This window comes from Carcharodon carcharias, chromosome 2, assembly GCF_017639515.1.
Source record: "Carcharodon carcharias isolate sCarCar2 chromosome 2, sCarCar2.pri, whole genome shotgun sequence".
Taxonomy (NCBI): Eukaryota; Metazoa; Chordata; class Chondrichthyes; order Lamniformes; family Lamnidae; genus Carcharodon; species Carcharodon carcharias.
In genome coordinates, this window is record NC_054468.1 from 154552302 (window position 1) to 154579161 (window position 26860).

General features: G+C 41.7%; 1 protein-coding gene across 2 annotated transcripts in view; it reads left to right on the forward strand.

Moving 5' to 3' along the window:
- Positions 1-26860, forward strand: part of fndc1 (fibronectin type III domain containing 1) — a 286089-nt gene that overhangs the window by 110619 nt on the left and 148610 nt on the right. For both annotated transcript variants that reach the window (XM_041182867.1, XM_041182868.1), the window contains 3 exons: positions 4443-4616; positions 4876-4974; positions 6002-6125. In XM_041182867.1, coding sequence (XP_041038801.1) covers positions 4443-4616; positions 4876-4974; positions 6002-6125 — 397 coding nt within the window. The remainder of the gene's footprint in view (positions 1-4442; positions 4617-4875; positions 4975-6001; positions 6126-26860) is intronic.

Here is a 26860-nt window from a genome sequence, read left to right on the forward strand (position 1 = left end):
AAAGAGAGTGCTGATTAGTTGCCATGGAGAATGCACCAGGGAATCATTCATTGCCAAGCTTTTGTTTAAATTCAAACCAGGCGAGTTGGCTCTAATCAAGGCATTGCCATGGGAATAAACCAGGGAATGGCTGTCCGCAAAGCTTTTATTTAGTTGAAGAAGGTGCAATGCGTGGACTTGTTCTTTCTGTTCGCAAAGGACATGGCCCTGTGTGTGAATATATGTAGTGTAAGCGAGCCACACTGTGTCTCTAACTGATCTGAAATTGGTCCTGAAAAGTGTCCAGTCCACCTCAGATTACCCTGGAAGGGGAAGGTATCTCAAAACTTTGAGTAACAGGTGAAGCTAACTATTTCATGCTGCTATATTGCTGTAGCAACATGAGTGGTATTCTCCACTAATAGGATAATACCTTTAAGCCAAAAAGACATTCTGCCTACCACACCAATGTTTATGTTGTATATGAATTTCAGTGCCAGTTTGATGCCAGGTATGTAGGCTGAATGTCCCAACGACTGGTGGATGATATCAAATATCACGTCCCTTCGGTTGTTCGCAACAAGTGAAGTTCTGACCATACTCAACCAGCCCATTCTTGCAAAACTCAGAACGTAGTGTCTAACATTAGATGTGATTCCATGATTGGACAGCACTTACAAAACAATCCTGAATGTGCTAAGAATTACACCAACAACCAATTTAAGATTAGCAGTCAAGCTCGCAGTGTGGCACACTTACACATGCTAGAAAGATACATATATTCACACACATATCCGTGTCTTTTGTGAACAGGAAGAGCAATGCCAATGCGTTACGCCTTTTTCAACTAAACAAAAGCTTGGTGGACAGCCATTACCTGGTTCATTCCCCATGGCAATGCCTTAACCAATCAGATAGATGGACATATGATCTGATAGACACAGATAAACAAATAATTACAAACATTGGTCTATCACTAAATAAACATTCAGAAAATATAAATTTTGAACTTTGAATTTGATGGATTCTTTGATTGTCAAAATACAAATGCCAAAAGTTCATTGGGGTCTTGTAATAGGCAAAATAAAAACAATTATATCCAGATTTGTATACAACAGAAATAGCTTTATCAAAATAACTGTTTATATCTGTAGGATATATTCATCCGCTGCCAGCAGTTTACCTAAACTAGATTCATGTAAAAGTGCGTTTGACATTTTTTTCCTACTTCCTCTTTTATTAGTATAATATATAGATAATATGCAAAATATATACACACATGCACACTTATACACATTTGCCGTGAAAAACATATAGCAGCTTTGTCAATGGTAATTGACTATCATTAGTCGCAGAGGATGAGGCCAATAAGTCTGGAAGCCATGCTAGGATGTTACAATATGAATGCTTTTGTCAAGTTCTTTTTTCCACTTTTAATTTGGCATTAAATGTATATAAAATCAGAATTAATGCCTCCATTAAAATATCATTTTAACACATTTTGATTATTGCATTACTATCACACAAATGACTTCCATTCTATTCAGGCAGTAGCATTACAATCAAACCAATATACCTATAAATTAAGTTGTGGCCCAACATGGATCTATATGTAAGTACATTTTTGTTTAACACAATATTTCTGCAGCTATTGATTTGTTTGTCAATATATTTTATGATTTTATGCTCTTTCCCATAGGAAAGCCATTATTTTCTCCTATCCTGATGTTTCCCACAGTTCCGTTCCATTGCTTCTTCCTCAAATCTAATGTTTGCAGACTTGTGTGTATTTGGCATACATCACCAAATGTGACAGGACCATATCAAGCACTATTAGGCTTCCTTTTCTTCTGTTAAGAGCACCTGCTTATACAGATTCATGCCGGAGAATAAACATTATCCCTTGTTTTTTTCTCACTACCAACTGTCTCCGAACATTCCTCCAACAACAAGTGCGATGAGTTCACGGGCTTAGTGAGAAAGAAGTCCATCAGTTCAGTTCAGCCTTATGATGTGTATCAGTTAAGTTCTGCCATTACCTCTTGGCCTTGAGCTGAACCTGCATCATTCCAATCCCCTTTCAGGCCTCTCTGAGTCCATCTTATCTGTCAGACCCACTTCCTGCTCTCTTTACCTATTCATGCAAAATTACTGACCACAAACTTCTCTTCCTGGTCCCCATGTAGTTGACGTAATAAATTGTTCCCTCTCCTTGTGTACTGCTCCTCTCCCTTTTAAAAAGAAATCATTCCACCCCACTTTAAAATCCTATCTTCGATCATTCTGTCATTGCAAACTGCCATCATATCTCCAACTCCCTTTTCTTTTCAAAGTCCTTGAATGTGTTGTTGGGTCTTAAACCATGCCCATCTTTCCTGCAGCTCCCTGTTCAAATCTCACTGAGCAAGTTTCAGTCCCAGTTGCAGCACTGGAACAGTTATGACAGTTACAAATTATATTCATTACGAATGTGACCAGATGTGTTCTTTACTCATTATCTGTACAGCCTTTGGTACAGTCAACGTCACCATTGTCCTTCATTGTCCAGCTCAGTGAAATTGCCCTCACTTAGTTCCACACTTGCTTAACCAATCATAACAAGAGCATTTCTACAATCTTACCTTCCTCAGTATTATCTCAAATCCACCAGGGATCTGTGTTTGGTTCCTTCCTTATTAACATGCTGCTGCTTGGTGAAAACATGAAGTCAACTTACATATATACTTTGTTACCCAGCTTTGCTTCTCCATGACCTGTTTTGACCTTTCCACTATCTCAGTCTTGTGGGGTTGTTTATCTGATATTCAGTCTTGGATAGGCTGCAGTTCCTTTCAACTAAACTTTGGTAAGATAAAACCATTGGTCTGAATTTTTCAGGCAGCGGGCGGGGGCGGTCACGATCGGCTTCATGCTGCCATTTTACACGGACCGGCCAATTAAGGCTCACCCAGTGTAAGACATGAACCGTAGTGCTCAGTGCTCCCTGTGCGGGCGTAGGGAGAAGAGAGAATCAGGCATGCGCACGAAAGAGCACTTCAATCTCTGAGGCATGGAGCTGCTTCAGGGAGATTGAATCGCTGTTGTAATTAATAAGTAAATTGATTAAGAATGAATTTAAACATGTCCCCTCATGTGACTGTGTCACATGAGATGGGACATGTTTTTATATTTAGGAAAGATTTTTTACTTAATAAGTAAAAGCTTTAGGAAACCTCATCCCGTTTGTGGATGAGGCTTCCTAAAAAATGTGAAGGCCGCTTAGCCTTTTCACCTGCCTGCCAACCTTAAGGTTGGATAGGTAGCATTAACAATTACCTTAATCATTTCGTTAATGGCTTTAATAGGACGGTTACGTATCAATGGGTGCGCAGCCAACTCCAGCGCATGCCTGCTGAACGAAACATCACGAGACAGTGGGATGACATCGGGACACACGCCTAACGTCATCACGCGTCATTTTACACGTCAGCGTGTCGGGCCCACCCCCGCTTGCTGACTGAAAAATCTTGCCCATTGTTTTTGACCTCTGCCATAAACACTTGACATAGATTTCATCTCTCTGTTTGCTACAATGTCAGATTAAACCCAAGTATAGAATCCTGAGCTGAGTTTTCAATCCTATAATCCTCTTAATCAAAAAGGCCACCTATTTCCATCCTCATAGCATTACAGCCTCTTACCTCCCTCTTACCCTCCCTCAGCTCAGTGTTGTTGAAACCTTCAGCCATGTCTTTGTCACCTCCAGGCTCAACAATTCTGTGCTCTTCTGGCTGGCCTCCCACCCTTTGTGAAATTCAGGTGATCCAAAACTCTGCTGCCTGTATTCTATCCTTCACTGAGTCCTGCACACTCACAATCCCTACTTTGATCTGTGGGCCCCCAAGAGCACCAATTTAAAATCTTATGTTGTGTTGAAATCCCTTCATAACCTGACCTCTACATTTCTCTGGGATTTCCTCAAGCCCCACAACCTTCCAAGATGACTATTTTCCTTACCCTAACCTTTTGTGCATCATCCCCATCCCCTTCACCCATCAGCCATTTTGACCCTTCCTCTCTGGAATTTCATCCCTGAGTGACTCTTAATCTTTTTCTCCTCCTTTAGAAAGTTTCCTTAAAACCTATCTCTATCACCCTTGTTAGTACATCCTGCTTTAGCTCAGCATCCTTTTTCTTTCCTTTTTGACATTGTGAAGCACCACAGGACTTTTTTTGTAAGTCCTATATAATTCTATGTTAGCAACATAGAAACTAGGAGCAGGAATAGACCATTCAGCCCTTTGAGCCTGCTCCGCCATTCATTATGATCATGGCTGATCATCCAACTCAATAGCCTGCTCCCGCTTTCTCCTCATACCCTTTGATCCCTTTTCTCCCCAAGGGCTATAACTATATAGGTTGTTAATTAGCAACAACTAGTACTCACTAGAGGCAATTAACTTCATGAATGTCTTTTGCTTTAGTGAGCAGCGTATCAAAAGGACCTCATCATTTGCGAGTCAGATCTTCTGACAATAAGGCTTCACCTCGATTGAGATCACCTCGTACCTCTCAAGCTAGAAGCTATCTGCTTGGCAGGAGAATGAAGTATGCACCACATCCAAAAGAACAAAGGAGACATGAAGTACAGAAACTTGGTGTGTCCCAGCACATGCAACATTGAAACAACTTTGATAATTTTACAGAAATCTTTTAATTACTGGGGCAATTTAATTTTATATTTTGGGGCAGATATTCAACTGTAAGGTTGTAAAATTGGTAAAATGCATGCAGTGATAAATCATTTTGAAAATAGTTTCTCAGTACTGCAATGGAACCTGTCACACATAAGACATTGAAAAGTGAAATGATTGCTGTGGAATTTTTTTCCTATACATTTGTCTCATCTTTCCACAGTTCCTGAATCATTGTATGGGATGTCTGCTCGGGCAAGGAATGCCCTAGGGCAGAGAGAATCTGTTTACAGAGCAATCCCAACAAAACACAAAGTTCCAGGTGGGTTTGGCTGGAAAACTTATTGGCATGAAATAGTAGCCGAAGCTTTAGGTTTCTCCACACAGGTTGCCTATTAGGTGCAAATACATAACTGTAATTGTGATATTCTTATTCACAAAGTGTTCATATATTCATTGCCAGCAAGTAAATAACATGCCATTTCTTACATCTGTTGAGGCTTTCATGTAGAGTTGGATTTCAAATTGATGATGCCTGGATGAGCCTCGAAATTTCTTGTTAGTGAAATTGTTACCACTTGAATTTATAGCAAACTCCTATGCATAGTGGTGATGCTGGTTAACCATCCACTGGACAGGATAGGTTAACTGAGGCAGGGCAATAGATTTTCAAAGAGAAACAGGGGTAACATTTAGGTTGATGATCTACGACCAGAACTGGAAGCAGCTGCAATTTTACAGTTTATAAACAAATCAGAGCCAAAATAAAGGGTTTGGGGTGTGGTGGCAGGTTGGCTAGGTAGGAAAGAACAGGAGAGAAGGTCTGCGATTACAGATGGTTGATAGTGCAAGGCAAAATAGGATGATAAAGAGATGAGTCCAAAGGAGGTTTAAGTGGCAACAGTAGAATCATTATTGGCATTTGCTGTCTGGAAGAAGTGGGAGGAGTTGTTATGATCTGAAGTTGTTGAACTCCAGGCTAAAGATGACAGGTTGTAAAGTACCTAATCAAAAGACGAGGTGTTGTTCCTTGAGCTTGCGTTGACCTTAATTGAACATACGCACTGCAGCCAATTTTCCACCTTTAAGTGGAAAATCCAAAGTGTTGTCTCTCGGGTGCTTTGCCATCCATGCCTGCTTCTCGAATCCATATTCTCATTGATTGAGACTTGGTGCCAGGATCCTTCAGATATATTCCCTATATATTTGTGTAAATAGCACTTTCTCAGGACTTTAATACCTGTCCTACTATTTGCATAATTTTAATTTTGCATTTCTGACTTCATCCTTACAATTGCTTTAATATAACAGTAATTAATTTTGGATCATTACCTCTGTTATTGATTTAGAGAATAATGAATTGTATGAACCCAGAGACATCACAGTGCGAGTTGTGAGTCCACAGTCTGTGCTTGTTATATGGGTCGATCCTGCACTTCAAAAGGAAAAGAATCGTGGTGCTGGCTCAGACAGGTAAGTGGACAACCAACTGCGGTCTTTATTGTGATTGGTTAATGTGTGTTCCCTGTTTGGCTGCCTTTCCTGATCTATGTGAAAAAATACAGCTTCTGGCAATGTTACACCCTCACAGCTGCTTATGAAAAGTCGATGAGAACAAAAGTCTGGTTAACATTTTTTAAAGGTATGTGCGTGTGTCTGCCCATTTGTGTTTTGGTGTTCATCAAAATGATTCAAAAATGTGTCTTAAAGCCAACTTCCAGAAGACCCACAATCTGGTTGTCCACAACCTTGAATTCTACTTGATTCTGAGCTGAGCTTCTGACCTTGTGCCATATTCACAACTCTTCAATGTCACCCTGTTCTACTATTGCCTGAGCCCACCTGTCGCTGAAACACTCATCTGTGCTTTTGTTATCATGCAACTATTCAAATGTTGTTGTGCCCACATTTTTCATTTTGGAGATGTGTTGGGGTGCCTCTTTGAACAAGTTTGATAATGCTGAATGGTTTGCTAGACCACTTCAGACAGCAGCTGAGAGTCCCATGTTGTTGTGGGACTGGAGCAGTCTGGAAACAGGGTAGCAGATTTTATTCCCTAAAGGACATTTGTGATGAATTGTGGTTTTACCACCATCTTCATGCTTCTTTTTTTTACTAATACCAGTTTTGTTTATATTTTGAGTTCTTTAAAAAAAAAACTGAAATAAACTAATCAAACTGTCATGGTGGAATTTGAACTCATGATTATAGTGCAGGCCACTAGATTGCAGGTCCAGTAGCCATGACCCTACCATACTCATAGTACTTTAATGTTTGTAAAACTCCGCCTTCCTTATCCTATTCCTCAACAAGTCCTGCTTTCTCATTAATCCTGTCCTTGCTGATCTGTATTGGCTCCTGTGAATCCAACGCTGCAAATTTAAAATTCTAATGCTCATATTTAAATTTATGATCTAGTCCCCAAATACTCGTCCTAATGTGACTAACATGCAAACACAATATCAATCACAATGTTTTCAGGCTTTAGGATGTATTGTGATTGGATGCCTGTTATGACCATGTGAAAAGCTTTTGCTTAAAGTGGTCCGTGGGCTAAGAATTTGTGTGCATGTAGCCCCCATTTTAACTTATGAGTGGTTCCATTAAAATATATCAGCGGATAAGCTTTAGTTTAAACAAGATAAAAGGTTAGTTCATTACAAAAACTACTGCTGAAAGTTGCTTGGATAAAAATGATAGCTATTAAGTAAGATACAGATATAAAGATTAAAAGCAGATAAAGGAAAAATATACTAAAAGATGAGTTTTCAAATCAATCTTAAAGATATTGTTGTGGGCCTGTTGCTTGAATTTCTTCTTTCTGAATTGAAGAGGTTGAAACTTGAAGTTCACTTTTGCAACTACAAGGGCTTCTGTAGTCGAAGAGTTGGAGTTTGCCTTTGTAGATGGACTCAACAAGCAGAACAGGTCCTGGGAGCAAGTGAAGGCTCCTGTTTTCACTTTTACAGTACTGCAGTTGGTGGCTCTTGGTACCCTGATTAGCACAGCAGTCCGATAGCTGTTTCTGGAAACCTTCCTCAATCTCTCCCTGTTGAGAAACAGTTTCTGTTTCAAGGTGTCTCTCATGAAGTTCATGATGGTTTTCACTTTTGGCAACTTCTAACCTTTTCTTATAGTATGAAACCCAAAGGTGGCTGCTCCCAAGCTGATGAATCATGCTTCCATTTTAGATAAAAGCAAAAAACTGCGGATGCTGGAAATCCAAAGCAAAAACAGAATTACCTGGAAAAACTCAGCAGGTTTGGCAGCATCGGCGGAGAAGAAAAGAGTTGACGTTTCGAGTCTTCATGACCCTTCAACAGAACTGACCCTTCAGTTCTGTTGAAGGGTCATGAAGACTCGAAACGTCAACTCTTTTCTTCTCCGCCGATGCTGCCAGACCTGCTGAGTTTTTCCGGGTAATTCTGTTTGTGTCTTCCATTTTAGGTATTGGCCATTCAAATAACCTTTCTCCCACATGAAGTTCTTTTTTAGCTTTTCATTAAGGTCCTTATCAGCTCATTGTCTTTGTTCTGAAAGCAGACCAGCAAGTGGAAGGACCTCATTTACACTTGTGGAACACAAAATGTCTTTTGTGATCCTTCTTGAGATAAGCAGCCTAAGGTTTCAAACCAACACAGAAAAGTGTCAAATTGTCTGACCAAACATCCCTCTTCTGAACAAAGGCTTTTTGAGAGTTTTTGTTTAGCAAACATGTGCTTTTCAAACAGTTGTCCTTAAAAATCTATAATATCACATCTATACATTTGTGACATCTCCAGCCTTACCGGATAAAATGGAATATAAGTTTTTTCATTTTTTATAGAATCATATTGAGGAAACAACAGGTAAAGAAATACAATCATTTTTCTACACCCAGATAGATGGCTGATGCTATATGGTCTACTATTTACATTTGCCAGTTAGGTTTTTTATCTGGCTGTTTTCTTCTCTTTTCCCTGGTTTTATAAGAGTTTGCACTGATTTTAATTCTGGAGCTTGCCTGGGCCAGCTTTCATTAGCATTTTCATTATTGATGCCTTCAAGGAATGTGTCAGGCAAATCTAAAGCTAAATCAATTTAGCAGGAGAGGGTTTGAGGGACCGAGTGGCCTACTCCTGTTCCTAATCCACATGTTCATATGTAATTGCTGCTGCTTCACCTAGATGTGTTTTCCTGTTCACTTCCCAAACTTAAAACTTTTAAATTCTATCTTTGCGTCAGCAAGTTAGCAATGGCCACTATCTGTGCCAATAACTTGTCTTTGGTCAAAGTCTTTTTTTGCTGATACAAGGATGTCATTAGAACATCAGAAGCATCTTAATAAGAATGTTTGATTTTCTTGTCTGGTTTTGAACAGCTTAAAATCCCTCAGTTTTTCCTCTTTCCACTCACTTAGGATCTTATTTAATAACTTTTGAGCTAGGTTGTTTTGGGTTTGGCTTTTTTCTCCAATACTTTCAGCCTACCCCTCAGCTCACAAATTATTTTATCAAAATCATAGTTTGAACTGAGTTCAGTGTCACTTTGCTTCTCAGCTTCACTCTGATTTCACCCTGATGGCTGTGGCTGCTCTTTGTGCTGCATCAGGACAGGCAGAGCTATTCAGCTCAATGCTAGCTGCCATTAGCCTTTTAGGATCACTGTGAGATCCCAATCTCTTCTCTGGTGCATTTTGATTTGGGGATTCTGTAGATGCCTTTGCACTTACTGGGCTTGACTTCACTTGGTAATTAAAAAGGCTGATTATCTTCAACCTTTTTGACTAAGTGGGGCATCTCCCTCACAGTCTCTTTACCTATGTGGGAATCTCCCTGTGTTATTCTGTGAGCTTTTGGCCAGCCAGTTCAACCTTCTTGGGCTGAGTTGCCCCCTGTAGAGCTCCTGTTTCTTTTTCAGCTTTTTGTACCTTCTCTGAATCCTGTTGAAACTGTCAGGTTGTTCTGCGCCACTGCACTGTTCTTGCAGGGTCACACTTTCCAGCCTGTGAGGCCATTCCCTAGCAGAAGGTTAACCCCTTGCATAGGCAAGCTTGAGATTACACCCACTGTCACCAGCCTAGTCACGATTTCATTCTTTAAGTGTATTTTCATCAATGATTCCTCGACGCCTTCTCCAGTTAGTTCTTTGACTACCACTTTGGTATTTGTCCTGCTTCTGCATGGGAACACCTCAATTCTCCCTGCTAGCAGTGTCTGTAAACCCCACCTGTATTCCAGGGAACGTTATCTCCTTTCTTGTTCTTTGGAACCACAAGGGGCCACTTTCTCTTTACGCACAACATCCTGATAGGTTTCTGTGTATTCTTTGTGCAAATGCAAAAGGGTTATGATTTTAGTGATTACAGATAGGGGTTGTGTTGGAATACTGCCTGTAATTTTCTTCGCATGCAAGCAGTGTTCCTTTATATAGCCCACTTTTTCACAATTAAAACAGATAGGGCGTGGTCCTGTACCTCTGCCTTCTACATTTCTTTACAAGGTTGGGGAGGGGTTTTCCCATTTTTCCCCATTCTCTTTTCCCTTAGGATCTATTTCCATTCCCTCTGTCTCCCTCTTATCTTTTTTCCCTACTGAAACAAACCATTTTACCCATGCCTGTTGTGATTCAGAAGTCTGAGAGTCAATTCATTATCCTCAGCCTTCACAGCAGCTGCTCCTGCTGAGGTAACCTTTTGTTTCTCAAGGTGAATTTTAGTATTGTAAGGGGGACATTTTTTGAACTCCTCTAATAACACCAATTCTCTTATTGCATCATGAGTACGCTCTATCCTTAAAGCTTGCACCCATCAGTCGAATGCAATCTGTTTGACTCTCTCAAATTCCAGATATGTTCGTGTGGACTCTTTTATGGGAATTTCAGAATTTCTGATGATATGCCTCTGGCACGAGTTCATAGGCACTCAGGATTGCATTCTTAGTCTGTTTGTAACCAGCAGTCACTTCAGAGACCAGTGTGGAGAAGATCTCTTGGGCTTTTCCTGTTCCCTGACCCTGTATCATCAGTGTCCACACTTCCTGGGGTAAATGTAGCTGATCTACTTTTTGAAAGCACTACAGAAGTATTCTACATCTCTCTCTTTGAATTTGGAATCAAATTTGGAGACTTTGAGCTACAAGGCCTGTTCCAGGGTTATGGGGATTTTGGCTGTCATTAGGCAGAGAGAGATTTCCCCTAGCAGCTTCAAGCTACCTTTGGTCTTTATTTATTTGTATTGGTAGCTCCAATTCCAACTTCTGTACCTGGAAAGTCCTGTCTCTATCTCCTCTCTCTGTTCCCTTTATTTCTGAGTTTGAAGCTCTAGCTCCTTTTCTCAGGCTAGTATCTCCTCCTTTCCTTTCTGGGCTTGCCTTTCTAACTGTTCCTTTTCTTTCTGACCTTGTTATTCTCTGTTTCCTGAAATTCTAGCTCCAATTTCAGCTTTTCCAATCCTATTTTGGCCAGAGTAACCCGGTCTGGTTCAGAACCAGCTTCTGCTGCCTGTTCTGATCCTGGACTGAATTCAAAATGTTCAGCCAGCATTTTCAGGAATTCCTGTGTCCTTTTTACTGGGGATTTTAAGTTCTACCTGCCTAGCAATGGTTTTCAGTTGCTCCATGTCTAAGGATGCTAACTTCTGCCTATTCAAACCCTACTGATCAACAAACTCTTGTGCATCAAAAGTTGCCATCTTAATTTATTGTTCATACTTTTTATAAAACAAAGCTTGTTATTGTTGCTTCTGGTTTAGTTTCAAACAATTTGGACTGTTACTTTCCTTCTACTTCCAATTTCTTTGCAGTTCAAAGTTTGGCTCTTTTCGCAATGGATTAAATTAGGCTCGTTTTGCAATGGATACAATCTCAGACATGAGACTCCACTTGGTAAAGGTTTAAAATGGTCAGTGAGCTAAGAATTTGTGTGTATGCATGTAGCCCTCATTTTAACTTATGAGTGGTCCATTGAAAAATATATTAATGGACAAGCTTTAGTCCTAAGATAAAAGGTTAGTTCATTCCAAAAAACTACTGCTGAAAATTGCTTGGATAAAAATGATAGTTATTAACTATAATATGGATATATAGATTAAAATGCAGATAAATGAAAAAGAGATACTTAAACATGAGATTTCAAATCAGTCTGTGTGAGTTATTGTCACAGGAGCATTGCTTGAATTTCTTCTTTCTGAGGTGAAGGGGTTGAAACTTAAGGTTCAGTTTAGCAAATGCAAGGGTTTCTGTAGTCGAAGATTTGGAGTTTGCCTTTGTAGGTAGACTGAACAAGCAGAACAGATCCTGGGAGTGAGTGAAGGCTCTTGTTTTCACTTTAATGGTACTGCAGGTGGTGGCTCTTGGTAGCTTGGTTTCATACAGCAGTCCGATAACTGTTTCTGGAAACCTTTCTTGATCTCTCCCTGTTGAGAAGCAGTTCCTGTTTCAAGGTGTCTCTTTCATGATGTTCAGGATGATCTTTAGGAAGCTTCCAGTATTTTCTTTTAGTATGAAACCCAAAGATGGCTGCTTCCAAACTGATGAATCATGTTATTAGGTATTGGCCATTCAAACAACCTTTCTCCCACACGGGGTTCTTTTTTAGCTTTTCATTAAGGTCCTTATCAGTCTTTGTTCTGAAAGCAGACCAGCAAGTGGAAGGACCCCATTTACACTAGTGGAACCCTCGTTGAATTTCAAAATGTATTTTGTGATCTTTCTTAAGAAAAGCAGCCTGATAAGGTTTCAAACCAACACAGAAAGTTGCCAAATTGTCTGACCATACATCACTTTTCAGAACTTTTTAAGAGTCTTTTAAATAGCTTTTTGTTTAGCAAACATATGCTTTTCAAACAGTTGTGCTTCAAAATCTATAATATCATAACTGCACGTTTGTGGCAATGCCAGTCACTTTGCCACAACACCTTCCAGAGAACACATTAATGGAAAGAATGCAGTGATGTTTAGTTTGACTAAAATAAATGACTCAACCTGGAGAGCTTCTCTGTGATGTTTGTAGTGTAAATAGAGACAGCAGAAGGTTTTGTATAATTGCATTTGAAGTTTCTATTATAGGCTGAGAATTGCTTTAAACGTGAAAGTGTTTTTCAATGAGCCATTCTGATTCTGATCTATTACTACAGTGCAGTAAAGAAGCGGCAACAGAAAGTGCAGCATAGTAGGATTAAGCCATTTCTTATTGTCTGCAAAAGAAATAGCAAGATTTTTTAATGCCCCCGTGAGTTACAGGGAAGTGCATTAAATCTTGGGAATTTAAAGTTGCATAAGCCAACAGAAATGATACAAAGACTTCAAACACATTTCTTTAATTGGACGAATTCCAACATATTCTAGGAGTTTCAGTCGCACTAGTACCTCTGGTGATCAAAATTGCCAGAATTATCTGAATATTTATAGAAATTTTTGATGACATAGTAGCTTTTAAGCTCCAAACTTCCTGCACATTATTCCGATTGATTCCATTCCTCTGTAAAAATTCTTACTACATTACGCTCTTTGAATACTATTAAACCAGAGTCCGATGATTATTATTGCAGGCCTGGAATAATTTTCCCATAATGCACACAAGCTTTAACACTGATTTAGACCAGTGCCACAAAATGCTTTCTAAATTATGTTTTTATTAATTCACAGACAATATATGCTAGGCTTACCAGTGATGCATATCAGTAATTACCCGTGAGAAGGTGGTGTTGATCTAGTGGTGTGTAACTGGAAGAGGATGTGGAAATGGTAACAAAAAATGCTGGAAAAACTCAGCAGGTCTGACAGCATCTGTGGAGAGAGAGACAGAGATAACATTTCAAGTCCTTGTGATTTCTTCAGATCTGAAGGGAGGTAGAGATGTGGTGAGATATATACTGATTAACGGGGGTATAACAGGTGAAGCTGGATAGAAGGCCAGCAATAGGTGGAGGCAAAAGAGAGATGGCAAAAGATGTCATAAACAAAACATCAAGGGTTTGTTAATGGTGATTGTACTGGCTAAAGGAGGTGTTAATGGTGACATAAGAAAGCAAAATGTGATAATGGCTGGATCAGGGTAAGCACTCTGGAAAGTGGTAGATGGCCCGAGTGGGGGTGGGGTGAGGGAAGAAAAATCGAAAATAGGCTAAAAGCTGGAGATAAAACAATGAATGAAAATGGAAATAAATTTTAAAAATAATAAAAATGAAAATAAGTGAGGGAAAGAAAAATTTTTTAAAATGAATATGGATAAAAGGGGAGGAGAGTGCCCATGGTTTGAAGTTGTTGAACTTGATATTAAGTCCAGAAGGCTGTAGAGTGCCTAATTGGAAAATGAAGTGCCCTCAACCATGTCCAGCCCATCTTCCATGCGTCCACCCTCACATCTTCCTCTCCCTCCCAGAAACATGATAGTGTCCCCCTTTTCCTTACTTTTCGCCCCACCAGCTTCCGCATTCAAAAGATCATCCTCCACCATTTCTGCCAACTCCAGCATGATGCCACCACCGAACACATCTTCCCTTCACCCCCCGTTGGCATTCTGCAGGGACTGTTCCCTCCTGGTCCACTCCATCACCCCCAACACCTTATTCCCTTCCCACGGTACCTTCCCATGCAATCGCAGAGGGTGCAACATCTGCCCCTTTACTTCCCCCTCCTCACCGTCCAAGGGTCCAAACGCTCCTTTAAGGTGAAGCAGCATTTCACTTGCACTTCCCTCAATTTGGTCTATGGCATTCACTGCTCCCAATGTGGTCTCCTGTACATTGGAGACACCAAACGCAGACTGGGTGACCGTTTTGTGGAACACCTTTGGTCTGTCCGCAAGCATGACCCAGACCTTCCTGTCACTTGCCATTTCAATGCACCACCCTGATCTCATGCCCATATGTCTGTGCTTGGCCTGTTGCAACATTCCAGTAAAGCTCAGTGCAAACTGGAGGAACGGCACCTCATCTTCTGATTAGGCATGTTACAGCCTTCCGGACTTAACGTTGAGTTCAACAACTTCAGATCATGAACTCTCTCCTCCATCCTCACCCCCCTTTTTACCATATTCATTTTTTAAAATTTTTCATTAATTTTTTTCCCCACCTAATTTCTTTATCATTACTTTAAATTTATTTCCATTTTCATTCATTGTTTTATCTCCAGCTTTTAGCCTATTTTCGATCTTTATTCCACCCCCCCCCACCCACCCCACCCCACACCACACCAGCCCAACTAGGGCTATCTGTCACTTTCCAGAGTGCTTACCCTGGTCTGGCCATGATCACATTTTGCTTTCTTATGTCACCATTAGCACCTCCATTAGCCAGTACAATCACCATTAACAACTCTTTGACCGTTTGTTTATGCCATCTTTTGCCATCACTCCTTTGCCTCCACTGGCCTTCTTTCCAGCTTCACCTGTCCCACCCCCCTTAATCAGTATATATCTCACCACATCTCTACCTCCCTTTAGATCTGAAGAAGAGTCGAACAGACTTGAAACATTATCTCTGTCTCTCTCTCCACAGATGCTGTCAGACCTGCTGAATTTTTCTAGCATTTTTTGTTTTCGTTTCAGATTTCCAGCATCTACAGTATTTTGCCTTTATATTAATGTGAAAATGGTGGTGTTCCCATGCACCTGCTTCCCCATCCTTCTACGTAGACATTGTGGGTTTGGGGGAAGTCCTATAGGAGTTTTGACAAGTTGCTGCAATGGATTGGACACACTGCAGCCACTGTACATTTGTGGTGGAGGGAGTGAATATTTAAGGTGGTAGATAAGGTGCCAATAAAGCATGTTGTTTTGTCCTGGATAATTGTGAGTTTTATGAATATTTTTGGAGCTGCACTCACCCAGACAAATGGAGAGTATTCCACCACACTCCTCACTTATGCTTTGTAGGTAACAGGTAAGCTATGGGGAGTCGGCAGGTGAGTCACTCACTGCAGAATACTCTGCTTCTGATCTGTCCTTATAGTGAAAGTATTTATGTGGCTGATTAATTTAAGTTTCTGATCAATGGTGAACCTAGGAATTTGATAATGTTGGAAGGGGCATGCAGGGTTGGTGTGGTGGGGTTCAATGATGGTAATGTCACTAAATATCGAATGAAGGTGGTTTGATTCTCTCTTACTGGAGATGGCATTGCCTCACACTCATGAGGCATGTGTATTGTCACTTATCAGCCAATCAACCCAAGCCTGGATGCTGTCCAGACTTTTTTGCATGAGGGCACAGAGTATTTCAGTATCTGAGAAGTTGTGAATGCTACTGAACAGTATACAATCATCTACAAACATCCCTAATTCTGACCTTACATTGGAAGGAAGGTAATCAATGAAGCAGGTAAAGATAAATGAGCCTAGAGCACTACCCTGAGGAGCTCCTCCAATAATGTACTGATGGCCTGCAACAACCACAACTATCTTTCTTTGTGCTGGCCCTGAGGAGACAGCAGCAGTGGTATTGTCACTGGACTAGTATTTCAGAGACCCAATGTAATTCTCTGGGGACTCGAGTTCGAATCCCACCACAGCAAATGGTGGAATCTGAATTCAATAAAAATTTGGAATTACAAGTCTGATGATGAACACAAAACCATTGCCGATTGTCATAAAAACCCATCTGGTTCACTAATGCCCTTTAGGGAAGGAAATCTGCTGCCCTTACCTGGCTTAGATGTGACTCCAGGTCAACAGCAATGTGGTTGACTCTTAAATGCCCCCTGAACAGGGCAATAAATACTGGCTGAGCCAGCGACACCCACATCCCATGAACAAATGAAAAAAACTCCAGCCAGTGGAGAGTTTTCCTTCTGACCTCCATAGCTTCAATTAATTTAGGACTCCTTAATTGTTAAATTCTGCCTTGATTTCAAGGGCATTCACTCTCATTTCACCTGTGGAATTAATCTCTTGTCCATATTTGGGCCAAGGCTGTACTGAACTTCTGGAGCTGAGTGATCCTGGTGGATGCCAAACACGGCATTGGTCAGCAGATTGTTGTTGAATAAGTGTTGCTTAACAGCTGTGCTGTCGATGACATCATCCATCACTTTGCTGATGATTGAGAATGGTTTAATGGAGGTGTTAACAACCTGATTGAATTTGCCTTGCGTTTTGTGAATAGGACTTAGCTGGGCAATTTTCCTCTTCATCAAATATATGTCATTGGTGGCATCTGTGACAGCTTGGCCAGAGGTGCATCTAGATCTTGAGTATAAGTCTTCAGCACTGCAGCCAGATGCTGTCGGGCCCATGGGCTTTGCTATATCCAGTGTGATCTTGGTTACATTTGGAGTGAATCTGTGATTGTGGGACTGCAGGAGGAAGCCAAGAGCTATTATCCACTTGGCACTTTTAGCTGGAGGTGGTTGCAAACACTTCAGCCTTGTCTGCACACATGTTGGGCTTGCTCATCATTTGAGGATGGGCATGTGCATGCAGCCTCCTTGTTCCATTAGTTGTTTAATTGTTCATCATTCACAACTAGATGGAACCATTGTCACTCAAATAAGTGCTTGTGGTGGAAGAATGAGTCTAAAGCAAATATCTTTTGCCTCAAGCTGGCTTATTCTCAAGGCAGCTCTTCAGTGCTACAGATTTCCCCTCTTTTCTTTTCTAAATTAAAGCTTTTGAAAAATTAAATATAATTCTTTGAAAGACGGAAATAAAGTCACATATTTTCACATTTATAGATCCCACATTTCCTTTACCAATAAAGCAAAAAGTATATATATATATATATATATATAGGTTGTTTCATTTCCTAATTACATTATAAGGTGCCCCACTTCCAATACATGTAGTAATTTCTTGGAGCAGACATTTTCTTAAAACAGTCTGATAGTTGGTGACTTGTGTCAACAAATTGTACCTTAGAGATCTCCCTTCTCTCTTTTATGCTGGCCAGCTCTATTCTTAGAGTTTTTTCAGCAACGCTTTTCGTTGAATGAACATTATCCTAAAGAGATCAGTTTTCAAAATAACATACTGTGGGCAAATCATTCTCACATTGCCCCTTATCACAGAACCACAGTGTAGAAGAGGCCCTTCGGCCCATCGAGTCTGCAATGACACGTGAGAAACACCTGACCTACCTACCGAATCCCATTCACCAGCACTTGTCCCATAGCCTCGAATGTTATGACATGCCAAGTGCTCATCCAGGTACTTTTTTAAGGATGTGAGGAACCAACCTCCACCATCCTCCCAGACAGTGAATTCCAGACTGTCACCACCCTCTGGTTAAAAACGTTTTTCCTCACAATACCCCTAAACCTCCTGCCCCTCACCTTGAACTTATGTCCCCTCGTGACTGACCCTTCAACTAAGGGGAACAGCTGCTCCCTATCCGGCCTGTCCATGCCCCTCAATCTTGTACACCTCGATCATGTCACCCCTCAGTCTTCTCTGCTCCAACGAAAACAAACCAAGTCTATCCAACCTCACTTCATAACTTAAATGTTTCATCCCAGGCAACATCCTGGTGAATCTTCTCTGCACCCACTCCATGCAATCACATCCTTCCTATAATGTAGCGACCAGAACTGCACACAGCACTCCAGCTCTGCCCTCATCAAAGTTCTATAAAACTCCAACATGACCTCCTTGCTTTTGTAATCTTTGCCTTGATTGATAAAGGCAAGTGTCCTAAATGCCTTTTTCACCACCCCACTAACATGCCCCTCTGCCTTCAGAGATCTATGGGCACACAGACCAAGGTCCCTTTGTTCCTCAGAACTTCTTAGTGTCATGCCATTCATTGAATACTTCCTTGTCAAATTACCCCTTCCAAAGTGTATCACCTCACACTTTTCAGGGTTAAATTCCATCAGCCATTTATCTGCCCATTTGACCATCCTGTCTATATCTTCCTGTAGCCCAAGACACTCAACATCACTGTTAACAACCCGGCCAATTTTGTGTCATCCGCAAACTTACTAATCCTACCTCCCACATAGTCATCTATGTTGTTTATATAAATGACAAATAATAGGGGACCCAGCACAGACCCCTGTGGTACGCCACTGGCTTCCAGTCACTGAAGCAGCCTTCTGTCATCACTGTCTCCTACAACTAAGCAAATTTTGAATCCACCTGATTAAATTACCCTGTATCCCATGTGCATTTGCCCTCTTTATAAGTCTCAAATCGTCATTACTTTCAGGAACAGTTAGATCCAGTAGTCAAGGACTTTGCTGAAATCCAAATAAACTACATCAACTGCACTACCCTCATCTATGCACATGGTCACCTCCTCAAAAAATTCAATCAAATTTGTTAGGCATGACCTCCCTCTGACAAAGCCATGCTGACTATCCCTGATCAAACCTTGCCTCCAAGTGGAGATAGATTCTCTCCTTCAGAATTTTCTCCAATAGTTACCCTACCACTGATGTGAGACTCACTGGTCTATAGTTCCCTGGCTTATCTCTACAACTCTTCTTAAATAGTGGAACCATATTAGCTGTTCTCCAGTCCTCTGGCACCTCCCCCATGGCCACAGAGAAATTAAAAATTTGGGCAAGAGCCCCTGCGATCTCTTCCCTTGCCTCCTTCAGCAGTCTGGGACACAAATCATCTGGACCGAGAAATTTGTCCACTTCTAAGCCTGCCAACACCTCCAATACCTTGTCACCTCCTGTATCAATTTGCTCAAGAACCTCGCAGTCCCTCTCCGAGTTTCGTACCTTCATCCTCATTCCCTTGGGTGAAGATGGATATGAAGTATTCATTCAACACTCTACTGATGCTCTCTGGCTCCACCCATCGATACCTCCTTGGTCCCTAATGAGCCTGACTCTTTCCCTGGTTATCCTTTTCCCATTGATATACTGATAGAATATCTTGGGATTTTCCCTACTTTTACCAGATAGAGCTTTCTCATATCCCCTCTTTGTTCTCCTAATTGCTTTCTTCAGTGCCACCCTCCACTTCTGTACTCCACTAATTTCTCCGCTGATTTGCTCCCCTTGTACCTGTTAAAAGCCTCTCTTTTCCTTCTCATCGTATCCTGAATATCTCTGGTCATCCATGGTTCTCTGGGCTTGTTACTCCTTCCTATCACCCTAGAGAGAACATGTTTTCCCTATACCCTCCCCATTTCCTTTTTGAATACCGCCCTCCCCCATTGATCTTCTGTAGATATCCCCACAATTAGCTGTTTATAGTCTACCTTGGCCAGGTCCTGCCTTATTTTACTAAAATCCGATCTCCCCCAGTCTAAAACATTTTTTTGCTACTTGTCTTTTTCTTTGTCCATAACAAGCTTAAATTGTACCATTTAAATTGTACCATTAAATTGTACCATAGCTGGGGGGCCCCAGCTATGCCTGTCTCTTTATGGGGTATGTGGAACATTCCTTATTCCAGTCCTACTCCGGCCCCCTTCCACAACTCTTTCTCTGGTACATCAATGATTACTTCGGTGCTGCTTCATGCTCTCGTTGGGACTTGGAAAAATTTATTAATTTTGCTTCCAATCTCCACCCCTCCATCATTTTCACGTGGTCCATATCTGACACTTCCTTCCCTTCCTTGACTTCGCTGTCTCAATCTCTGGTGGTAGACTGTCCACCAATATCCATTAAGAGCCTACCAACTCCCACAACTACCTTGACTACAGCTCCTCACACCCCGCTTCCTGTAAGGACTCCATCCCATTCTCTCAGTTCCTTCGCCTCCGTCGCATCTGTTCTGATGATGCTACCTTCAAAAACAGTTCCTCTGACATGTCCTCCTTCTTCCTTAACCGAGGTTATCCACCCACGGTCGTTGACAGGGCCCTCAACAGTGTCCGGCCCATCTCCCGCGCATCCGCCCTCACGCCTTCTCCTCCCTCCCAGAAACAGGATAGGGTCCCCCTTGTCCTCACTCATCACCCTACCAGCCTCTGCATTTAAAGGATCATCCTCCGCCATTTCCGCCAACTCCAGCATGATGCCACTACCAAACACATCTTCCCTTCACCCCCACTGTCGGCATTCCGTAGGGATCATTCCCTCCGGGAAACCCTGGTCCACTCCTCCATCAGCCCCTACTCCCCAGCCCCCACCTATGGCACCACCCCATGCCCACGCAAAAGATGTAACACCTGTCCCTTCATTTCCTCTCTCCTCACCGTCTAAGGGCCCAAACACTCCTTTCAAGTGAAGCAACATTTCACTTGCATTTCCCCCAACTTAGTCTACTGCATTCGTTGCTCCCAATGCGGTCTCCTCTACATTGGAGAGACCAAACGTAAACTGGTTGACCGCTTTGCAGAACACCTGCGGTCTGTCCATAAGAATGACCCAAACCTCTCTGTCGCTTGTCATTTCAACACTCCACCCTGCTCTCTTGCCCACATATCTGTCCTTGGCTTGCTGCATTGTTCCAGTGAAGCCCAACGCAAACGGGAGGAACAACACCTCATCTTCCGACTAGGCACTTTACAGCCTTCCGGACTGAATATTGAATTCAACAACTTTAGGTCTTGACCTCCCTCCTCCATCCCCACCCCCTTTCTGTTTCTTCCCCTTTCCTTTTGTTTTTTTTCCAATAAATTATATAGATTTTTCTTTTTCCCACCTATTTCCATTATTTTTAAATATTTTTAAATCTTTTATGCTCTCCCCACCCCCACTAGAGCTATACCTTGAATGCCCTACCATCCATTCTTAATTAGCACATTCATTTAGATAATATCACCACCTTCGACACCTCTGTGTTCTTTTGTTCTGCTGTCTGTGACATCTTTTGATGATCTGCTTCTATCACTGCTTTTGCCTACAACCACACCACCCCCCTCCACTTCTCTCCCCCCACCCAACCCCCCCCCAAACACACCACCTTAAATCAGCTTATATTTCACCCCTTCCTGGGATTTACCGAGAGGTCCTATTTTTTAGTCTATTGCCTAACTCCCTGAATTCTTGATGCAAGACCTCATCCCTCTTTCTACCTACGTCATTGGTTCCAACATGAACCGTGACCTCTGCCTTATCACCCTCCCCCTTCAGGATGCCCTGCAGCTGTTCAGTGACATCCCGGACCCTGGCACCAGGGAGGAAACACCATCCTGGAGTCATGTTGACAGCCACAGTGTTGCCTATCTGTTCCCCTGACTATAGAATCCCCTATTACTATTGCCCTTCCTCCGCTCCTGGATGGACAGGCTGCTTGTGGTGCCAGAATCTTGGCTCTGTCTGTGCTTCCAAGAGGAACCAGAGCCTTCATCAGCCTCCAAAATGGAATACCGATTTGCGAGCAGGACCCCAGGGGACTCCTGAACTACCTGCCTGCTTCTCTTGGATTGCCTGGTGGTCACCCATTCCCTTCCTTCCTCAAGTCCCTTCAGCTGCAGTGTGACCACCTCTCTAAACGTGCTATCCAAGATGCTCTGACTTGCGGATGCTCCACAGTGTTCCCAGCTGCCGTTCCAGCTCTGAAACCCAAGCTTCCAGGAGTTGCAGCTAGACACACTTCCTGCACGCCTCCTGGTCCCGGGCACTGGAAATGTTCCCTGTTTCCCACATGGAGCATGAGGAACACACCACGGCTTTGAGCTCTCCTGCCATGACTTACCGCTTTAAATTACACCTTTTAAATCAATTACTCAAGGGCCCTTCTTTCCTGATCCTCGTTACTACAGAATATACAACTATAAAGCACAAAAAAGACCTTAAGCTATAAGCGATAAAAGTAGTAAATACTAACCCGACCTTACCCATTTCTTACCAGTCATTCTTCTCCCTTGTAGCCTCTACTGCTGCAGCAGGGCAAGACCACTCTCTGAAGATTTGCGAAGTTGGATAGCAAAGAAAAAATGCAAAGAGCACCTCTTCCCCTCTGCACCGAATTGCCAATGCCCAAACTCCCTCTGGCTGTGTCTCACATAATATATAATATTTCTGACACGTATATTGGATCAGTAAACCCCCATATCTATTGCTTCTACTAATGCCAGTGTTTCAGCAGCTAAGGTGCTTTTCACTACCCTTTTTATTTTCTTGGCCTCCCAAGCCAGTGGGCAACATTTATCATTCTTTCCCACCAAGAATATGATAAACCTGCTGTGCTAGAATACCCATTTTGAAGATTTGCATGTGAAGCATTGCTAAAAATGACCAACCTAATATCCACCCAAGGCTGGAAACTTGCGTGTGCATCTTTCTGAATTTAATTTCTTTAATGTTTCCTCTAATCTAGCATGTTTCATCATAGTACTCAGCTCCAACACATCATAACTAGCATCAGGTCTAGTCTGAGGGCACAACCAATTCAACTGCCCAATCAAACTTCAATTGTTCTCCTTCTTCCTTAGAAGCAGGATCCTCTTTTTGTGAGGTTCTAATCTGATTTATAGGAATGCGATTAACATTTTCTAGATAAGATTATTGATTCAATGTCACTCCTGACTTGCTCTGCTTAATGTCTAAACCTATATATTTAAAGGCCCCTGAAGCCTGACTGTCAACCTGGAATTCCTTCTTTATTGCCCATTGCTCAAATTCTACAGAACCTCTCCATATGAAATCATCAACATGCATGATAGAGATTCCTGCTAGTTTCTCCTTGTGGTACAATTAGAACATTGCAGGGTCTACCTTTAAATGAATGCAACCCGTTTTCAATAGGGCAGACCTCACAGAAAAATATCATACTCTTGACGCATCATTCAACCCAAAAAAGCACTTGTTCAATTTCCACAACTTGTCTTCTACATCGCCAGCTTCTTTAGGCAGTTTCAAAAAACTTCTCCTTGAAACTTCACCCCCTGCAAAAACACAGCCTTTGTATCAATAGTTTTGCACTCCCAGAAATATGATGCTAAAATAGCTTTAAAAATATCTTCAAACTCACTTTCCCTGCAGTAGGCAAGTCTACCCTGACATCCTGATCCCAGAGTCTTTCTTCAAAGTCTTGGGCTACTAATATTGCTTTGGCCATGTCTGGAAGTATCTTTTCTGTACAAATCCACCTGTGAGATAGGGCTGGCTGTCCCCTGTCAGGTATTTCAGTATAAACCCCATATTCCTTCCAACTTTCCAATTCTTTGTTTAGCTTCCTTTATCAGCTTATTTTCCAATTTATTAGCAGCTACTAAAATAAGGACTTCTACATCTCATAGCATTCCTAACTTGTTCTATAGTCCTCGTGCTTGCCAAGCTATGGCCTCTCTCTCTTTCTTGACTACTACTATATTATTTCTCTCTCATGTGAGCAGAATCCCATTTGCAAGTCCATAGTTTTGTTTCTGGGGTCATGACTACTTTCTGGTCCACTGTCAGACCACATATTGCACTTTCTGGGCTTCCAGCTCTTTACCTCAGTTCGCCAAGCCATGGGTCTTGTCTCCTATCCTTCATCCTGCACTTTTAGCCAATGTTTGCATTTACCAGTGGCCTTTCCTGTTCTCCCTATGATGGTGGTAACCCTCCACACACGCATGTGTGTTACCTTTGCTCTAACTTTGGGTAGTTGCCTTTTTGGATGATTAGTATTACCCTGTAACTCTGTCACTTTGCTCATCGTCAGTTGACTATCTGCCGTAGTCTGCTCCTCATAACTGCCTAGTGTGTGTATGTGAAGTGCTTCACTTTCTATATCCTGTTCAGAATCTGTAAAGATATAGTCAGTGCCAATTAACCTCGAAGAGTATACCCTAACAGTTTGATTGTCGTGTTGCACAATTACCACTTTTCCATCACTCCCTATCAACTTGCCAGGGCCTATCCACTCTTTCCGGCCTTTCTCTTGTATAATATACCATGTCTCCTTGTCTAAACTGTACTCCTGATGGTCTTATGTCTCAGCCTCAATGAAAGCTTTTCTGCCTGCATGCAGAAAATGTGGAGTTAATGCTAAGCCTTCATAGAACAGGAGGAGCATTTGATAATACCGAAGGTAACTTCGGATTTCTTCTGTACACCAGCCGGTATGGACTGTATCTCCCCAACCATTTGCAAAGAGTTCTTTGCATGCACTGCCTATGCCAGCGCCATTTGCAATTTGCAGTCTGGTTGATCAGCCAATAACTTATGTACCGTGTCATCTATCACTGCATAGTCTCTCACAAAGACCATGACCAAACAGACTCTCAGCTGCAGTGTGCATAACTATGATGTTCAAATTCTCGCACGTCTCAAAATTCCTCATAGGTAATGGTGGAGAATTCACTAGTCAAGAATTTTGTTGATGTTCCTAATGCCACCCATTTCTCCATGACCTTGTTGGCAATGGTTTGTTTGTCCTTACTATGTATTTCAGTGGACAGGTTAAATCTGGTTGCCATACCTGTGAAATGTTTTAAAAGAAAACCCCTATCCTTGTCCCAAACTTTTAAATCCATTGCCAGTGCGTCGTTAAATTCCCTGGCTAGTGGCAAGCCCTCAACAGGACGTGGTGGTGTCTTGTGATTATTTAATACAAATTTTACACTGTACAGTGATTTGTTCAATAAAGTCATTGTATCCTTTATCAACCACTCCAGCAGCTTGCAGTAAAGTTTTCAGTTTCTGTGGCACCAGATGTGTAAACTGTCGATGTAACTTCGAAATAATCCTTTACAAATTCCTATTCCCAGAAGTTAACAAAATTTTGTGAACTTTGTTGAGAAATACCTGCCTTTGTTAGTGGCAGGCAGTAATGCCCTGACTGAGTGAAATGTAGATCCACAATTTCTGAACACAGCCGCTCTATCATTCTTCACGTCTAGCATCATCTGAGACTATTTCATCACAGATCGACTGAACAATAGTGGTATCTGACTAGAAACCACATCAGTACCGATGAACAGACTGATGCCTGCTATCTTGCAAAGGAGGACTACCTTTTTGGAAGATGTTAATGTGTTATTATCTCCAAATCTAAAACATGTAGAGCTTTCATACTCCTTGACCTTCCACCAGTCTGCCTCATCCAGGTAGCAATTAAGCCAATCCATCTCATGCATTGTGAAACGCAACCACTGTCCAGAACTGTGCAGTTGAATCGACCATCAAGATACTCATCACTGGATTCAAACTTCAACACAATTCCACCATGGCGGTCACCATCATCATTTCCAGCCTCAGAAGAATCAAAAACATGATTCTTTCACTGTGGGTGATTCATCACGTAATGAAACTGAGAATCACACCGATTAACCATTCCCAGGTTCAAATGCCTACAGTTACCATCCCAGACCTGCTTTTTGTCTCTACTGTCAAATTGACTAAAGCCACGACCATTTTCAGACCGCCTGTCAGCAACCCAGTTCTTGTACTGGAATCTTCGTCTAATATTTGGTCAATCTTGAAATTCAGCCACCATAGAATCTCCCATCCTTTGCTTCACGGCATAGTTGTTCATATTTGCTAAGAAAGTGGCTGAGAATGACTGTTTTCCCAGAAAGTTTTTTGGGCAGCAGCCACTTGGCCTAGGAGAGAATCCTTCCCCTGAATTGAATCCCCATCAGTACTAAAAGTCTATGAACGTAAGGGATGTGTGCACAATCGAGTAACTTAAATGCCTATACAGACTCCGGGATTTCAAGTTCAAATCTCTGATACCATTTATCAAAATCCACAATATATTCCTCATGGAATGCTCATTTGTTTTCTTAAGTCTATCAAAGGTTGACCAGGCTTCGTAAGTTTCCTAAAACTTATTGGCAAAGCTGTAATAGAAGGTCCAATCCCTCATTATCCAAATCATCCATGTTCCATTCTGAAAATGCTTCTTGGCTTACTTTTGGCTGGGAATGATAACACCAAAGCCATACCTTGCTTCTTTCAGGGTATGGAAGTAACCTGGGTCCACATCTCAACTTCAGCCTTCCGTTGCTGATATGATTCAGGCTCAGGAAAAAATTGGTGGGTAGATAAAGCTTGCGATTTTGCACCATCCTTCTGCCATTCCGTAACTTAAATTGTCAGCAGCAGTACACTTCTTTTCCCTCAGGACAGAGACAAAAAGCTTCATATACAGCAATCAATCAACAAAGCTTAAAGCTCATCCTCTGCTACCATGTTACTCACAATAAGTGTGGAAGAATGAGTCCAGAGCTCATGTTTTACTTCAAGCTGGTTTATTCTCAAGGCAGCTCTTCAGTGCTACAGACTTCCTGCAGTCCTTTCCACACAAGAGTGTTCCAGCTTTATCTATTTATACTGTTTTGATTGGAAAACTTATGAAAATCACCTAGTTTAACTAGCAGTTGTCTTAACAAGGTAATTGCTATGCAGTGTAATTACTGATGTATTGACAACCATATGGAAAGACTTTGATCTG